The 5,905-nt window shown below is 13.9% G+C and overlaps 1 protein-coding gene across 1 annotated transcript, besides 7 other annotated features; it reads left to right on the top strand. All coding sequences in view use genetic code 6, as the record gives it.

The window, feature by feature from the left end:
* Window positions 1-546: 546 nt before the first annotated feature.
* Window positions 547-580: a microsatellite.
* A 284-nt stretch (window positions 581-864) lies between these two features.
* On the top strand, window positions 865-1,583 carry IMG5_041520 (hypothetical protein; the record flags this gene model as incomplete). Its single annotated transcript, XM_004037676.1, has 4 exons — window positions 865-1,106; window positions 1,163-1,230; window positions 1,272-1,327; window positions 1,372-1,583. Coding segments are annotated over 4 exons (576 nt in total), but the record flags the coding sequence as incomplete, so codon positions are not given.
* A 3,213-nt stretch (window positions 1,584-4,796) lies between these two features.
* Window positions 4,797-4,856: a microsatellite.
* Window positions 4,807-4,856: a microsatellite.
* Window positions 4,815-4,870: a microsatellite.
* A 210-nt stretch (window positions 4,871-5,080) lies between these two features.
* Window positions 5,081-5,140: a microsatellite.
* A 675-nt stretch (window positions 5,141-5,815) lies between these two features.
* Window positions 5,816-5,864: a microsatellite.
* Window positions 5,822-5,869: a microsatellite.
* Window positions 5,870-5,905: the final 36 nt, after the last annotated feature.

Here is a 5,905-nt window from a genome sequence, read left to right as displayed (position 1 = left end):
ATAATTATTTCCAACAAAGATTTTTTGTTTTTTGTTTAGTATTTTTAATGATAAAACCATATTTATTTTATCTGTAATTGACATTGAATTTACTTATTGATTCTAATTAAATGTTTGAATATTTTTTTATTTTTTAAATTTTAATGATTACTTTTTATTTAATATATAAAATATTTGAAATCGTTTTAAAACTCAACTAATATGGTAAGGTTTCATTATCATTAATTAATTAAGATTAATATTTAATACATTAATGTAAATTAGTTTTTTACATCCAATCTTTACATTTGATTTTTTAATCCTAAAAAATTTAATTCTTTTATTTTATTTTATTGATTAAAAAAAAAGTTAATTTATTTTAATGTTTTTTTTTATTTAATCTTAAATACTTTTTTGTTTTAGATTTAACTTATTTAGCTTTGGTTTTTTGAGAGCATATTGACTAAAAAGCTTTATACTTTTCTATAAATAAAATACTTTTTAAATAATAGTTAAATAAAAAAATATAATATATTTTTATATTATAATATTATAATAGTTTAACAATTTTTTTTTTTTTTTTTTCTTTTTTTTTTTTTTTGATTAAGTACCAAAATAAATAATTATATTTAATTTTTTTAATAAAAAAGTTTAAAAAAATTAAAAATTTAATATTATAATAACAATCCAATATAATTAATTTATAAAAAGAAAATACACAATTTAAAAAGGAACTTTAAAACAAGAAAATAGAAATTTTTAAAAATTAATATACATATTTTTTTTTTTAAAAAAATAACATTTATATTTATTAATATTTTAAAAATAAAAAATAAATATAATATTTAATGTATAGAACGCCGTAAAATTTTTAATAATAATAAGAAATCAACGGAGAATAAATCCAATAATAACAATAAAACATATTTTAAAAAAATGATAATCCAAAAGCATTTTTCTTTGGCTAAATTGTAGGAGGAGTAAACTTTGATAACTCTAATGGCTTATTTTGTGAAATGGTAATAGAAATAGGTCCTAAATGGAAACTTAAAAATTGTTTACAACAACCTTAAATAATACAATAAAATTTAATAGAAAGCATTTAAACTTAAACAGCATATGCAGATGTACATTTTTTATATAAAAGTGTAAAATAAACTATCTTTTTTTAAAACAAAAATAGCAAAATAATTTATTCTTATGGAGTCATCCATTTGATTTTGAATTTGAAACTAGTACAGTTAATGGCTGGTTAATATTTTTTATTTTTTAGTTTTATAATAATTTTTTAGGCCAAAAGCAATATTTAAAGTTTGGAATGTAGATTATCATAATAAAATAGATATAGGTATTTTATTTTAATTATTTTTATATTATAATATTTATGTTAAGTTTCCTATGGAATCATGAATTTCCCAAATCATTAAGGATTTCATAAAATAAAAATTAATACTTGGTCACCTTTAGGAAATTGGTAATATGGAAATCAATAAATATTCTTAGGAAACCAAGCACGCTTATCAAATTTAGATTTTGTTAAATATCATGAAGATAAGGACTCCATTTTAGGATAATCAAATGGATAAATAATTGTAGAGTTTGATGTAAATATAAAATATAAATTTTATAGATTTTTTTTTTTAAGGTAATGTTTTAAAATTTCGACTCTGATGTTATTGAAAAGGAAAACTGATATTTTTTATAAAAGAATTGTTTATTTTTTATAGTATACCCACATTTACATTTATATATTTTAATTTTTCTTTTTATAAAATTATTAATTGATAAATATATATATCTAAAATTAAAATAATAATAATAAAAAAATGTTCTCTTTAAAAAAATTTTAAAAGTAAACTCAATTTTTTTTTTCAATAAAATTTTTCATGCGTTAGTAGCCTTTAAAATTAAAATAAAAAAATTCGCGAAATTTATAATTTGATTATTTAGATGAAAGCGAATAATAAATTTTTATGGAAAAACAAAAATTATTATTAGAGTTTAAAGCAATATAAAATAAAATTCATTAATATACAATATCATGTACTGAAATAGATAGACTACAAGAAATATATGAATATTATAAAGAATAAATGAATTTATTTAATTATAATGCAATGTTTAAGTAATTCATTTAACTATATGAAACGAATAACAAAATAAATGAATTAAAACATATAAATTAAATTAAGGAAATAGTCGATTTTTTCAATGAAAATATACAATACATGAATCAAGATATGATTATAAATATCACAGATAATATATTAAAAATAGAGTATTATAATTAAGGGTATATTTAGCAAATAACAGACTTATAATTATAAAATAAGTGGATATACAATACTTAAATAATCACATATATAGTGTTTAATTAATTAAAACAAAATGAAAAAAATGAAGAATATTTTAATTTCGTATCAGATATATTGTAAGAAAACGTAAATAAAAAAAACTTTTTAAATAATAAAAAAATATCTTAGAAAAAATTAAATCCTATGGATTTATCAAAACTTTTCTATTATTATGCTCATTTTGATTATAAAAACATTAAGTTTTAAGAATTTATTGAAAAATCTATATTTAGAAATTCAAAAAAGTTTGATTTAAAAGTTATTTATTATTTATAAAAATATAAATATAAATAAAAAATAGTCTATATAATTAATTTTTGCCTGTTATTAAAAATATTTAAGGAAAAATTATGATGTTTTAGATGCTTTGTCTTATCGTTTGTTAGATTTAGAAGATTAGTTAAAATATGATGATATTATAAGGCTATTATTAGATGTTTGCAGTATGAATTATCAAAATAATCTTCTATTAAGTTTTATTGAAAGCAAATTCTTTAAAGAATTAAAGTGGAATTATTATAGAAAATAAGATATTTATGATGGAGAGTCTGTTCTTTCCAAATATATTAATTAAGAAAAATTAGAATAAGAAAAAGCAAATATATTAAATATATTTAAAGATGAAAATATTTAATAACTGGAATCAAATATTAATGAACAAAATTAAATTTTAAATGATAATTAAGGTCAAAATATAGAATAAAACTATAAATGTGAAAGTGAAGATTATAATGATGAATTTTTGGATGAAATTAGTGTTTCTACAGATCCTGAATCAATAAAAAATTTTTAAATAGAGTTTAAATAATAAAAGAAATTATTATTAGAAAAAAAGAATAAAATTTGCAAATTATTGGAACAAAATAAATATAGAAACATAAATATGATTAAATAGGTAAACGAAAAAACTATAGAGAAATAAATAATATTTAATCTTTTTTTAAAAAAAATAAAAAAGATGACCTTCATCCTAGCGATGGAAATATAATTTTATTATCTTTTTGTCATTTGAATATTGTCAAGAAAGATCTTTTTACAATTTTATTAACTAATTTTATTAATAAATATAGACAAACCTCTATATATGATATTGTTACTTATTCTTATGCACATTCTATGCTTTGTAATGAGTTATAAGCAGATTATGAATAAAATAAAAAATAATATTTAAAAAGATCTGATAAAAATTTAAAGTATACACTTTTTATAAATTTTCTTTCATTTTTATTATATAAAAAAAAGAAAGTATAATAATTATTTCTATGAAATTATTTTACCTTATATAGAGGAAAATATCGATAAGTTTGATTTCGAATAAATAATCAGTATTTTTAATAATGTTAATAAGCCGAGAATCAGCAAAAGAAACATAAAAAGAAATATTGTTAAATTAGGTATTAAATGTATTCCTAAAATGTTAGAATAAAAGTTTGAAAATGAAAAAGAAAAAAGCCTAAATTATATTAATTATTTAAAACTCATTTCCGAATTCGCTTATGATATTAAATTAAAATAGTAAAAAAATAATATATATACTATTATTTTTAATAAAAAATTATAATCTTTTTATTAATTAAGATACATATATTTTATTATTATAGATAATTAATTTAAGGATTTTAAGATAATTAAATTTATCTTGGTAATTTATAAGACAAATATTTAAGTTTGCTACCATAAAATATTGCTGAATTAATTAAAATAGTTAATAAAAAAGATTTATTGAAAATAATGATAAAAATAATAAAAAATTATTATGAGTTATATATATTTTATAAAATATAATATATAATTTAACCTTTAATATGATTTTTAGACTATTAAAAACAATAAATATAAATATAAAATATAAACTTAAATAAATTAATAAAAATTTATTTATCATAATACATAATTCAAAATTAAAAAAAAATATTTTATTTTAATATAAATTTTTATCTTTTAATTAGTTAATTTATTTTAATCAATTAAATAAATAAAATATGAATAATATTTAAAAAGTTTATTTATTTGATTTTTTTTATTTTATTAAAAAAACATTATAGAATAAAAATAATAGATATATAAAATTATTTTAAAAAATAACTAATTAATAATAGTTTTTAACTAAAAACAATATATTATTTGTTTCTGATAGTTCTATTCTGTTTTTTTTTTTAAAAAAAATAATAATAATAATAAATTAATTTAATATGTTAAATTTATTAATTTAATTAAAATTATTTTCGAAATCATTTGAAAATTTCATAAAGTTTTAGATATATTTTATATATTGATGTATATATATACAATTATATTTATTAGTACTTATACACTTTAATTTATTTAATTTTAAAATTTATTTCTTCTTTAAATTATTATATAGATATTTATTAAGTTTTTTATATTATTTTATACAAATTTATTTAGAAAATAATAAGAAATATTAAAATTTAATATATAATAAATATATTTATTTATCTTTTTTTTTATAAAATATAAATATATATTTGTTTCATAAAATTAAATAATATTTTTTCATAATTTTATATACATATCTTATTTTTAAACATTATTATTTTCATTTTTTTCTCTAATATTTTTTAAAGAGTTATATCAAAAATATAAAATTTAATAAAATTAATTATTGCTTCTTTTTTTAAAAAAAGAACATAAAAAGCCATAATATTTTTTTTTTTTTCTAAATAAAACTTTTTTTTGGCTTGAATCATAAAAAATTGATAAAAATGATATAAATAGAAAATATTTATTAAATAAAAACTAATAAATAAATATATTAAATTAAAATTTATAAAATCAAATATTAATAAATAATATTTGTTGGAAAAAACGAATTTAAAACATTGATTTTTTTCATATTTTTATAATTCTAAAAATTTATTAATATTATTATAGTTGAGTATATCAATTAATTTCAGATAATTTTTTATAATTTTTATTTTCTTTATATTAAAAAGGTATAACATTTTATTTTATTAATTATTTTTTTATTTAAATTTGCATTTTTAATTTTAGTTTCGTAATAAATTATTTTTAAGATTTTTTAAAAAATTATAATTAGTATCGTAATTTTTATTTTTCTAATATTTAAAATAATTATCTTAAATTTTAATATATTATTAAGATTCTATATTATTTTTTTTAGAAAAAAAAAAATTTAAATTAAAAAAATTTGGTTTTTTTTTAGGAGAGTATTTTAAACATATTTGTCATAATTTATACATAAATATATTTATCTATTTACATAAATTTTAATCTTCATCTTTAAAAATCACATTATTACCTATATTATTTTTATAATTAAATTCTTTATCAAATAATTGATATATTAAATTACTTTTTATATAACTTAATATTAATTTTAGATATATATATATATTTTTTTATATATAAAAATGATTGAAAAATTTACAATAAAAATAAAAATATATATAATATCGAATATACATTTTATAAATAAATATAATATGATTTATAAAACTTTATAAATATATATTAAAAAAATTATATATATCTAATAAATTATATATAATAATTTTTCATTATAAATATTTTATTATCAAATGAATTAA

This window comes from Ichthyophthirius multifiliis (assembly GCF_000220395.1).
Source record: "Ichthyophthirius multifiliis unplaced genomic scaffold scaff_1120509249900, whole genome shotgun sequence".
Classification (NCBI taxonomy): Eukaryota; Ciliophora; class Oligohymenophorea; order Hymenostomatida; genus Ichthyophthirius; species Ichthyophthirius multifiliis.
This window is presented reverse-complemented; position numbering and strand designations above follow the sequence as displayed.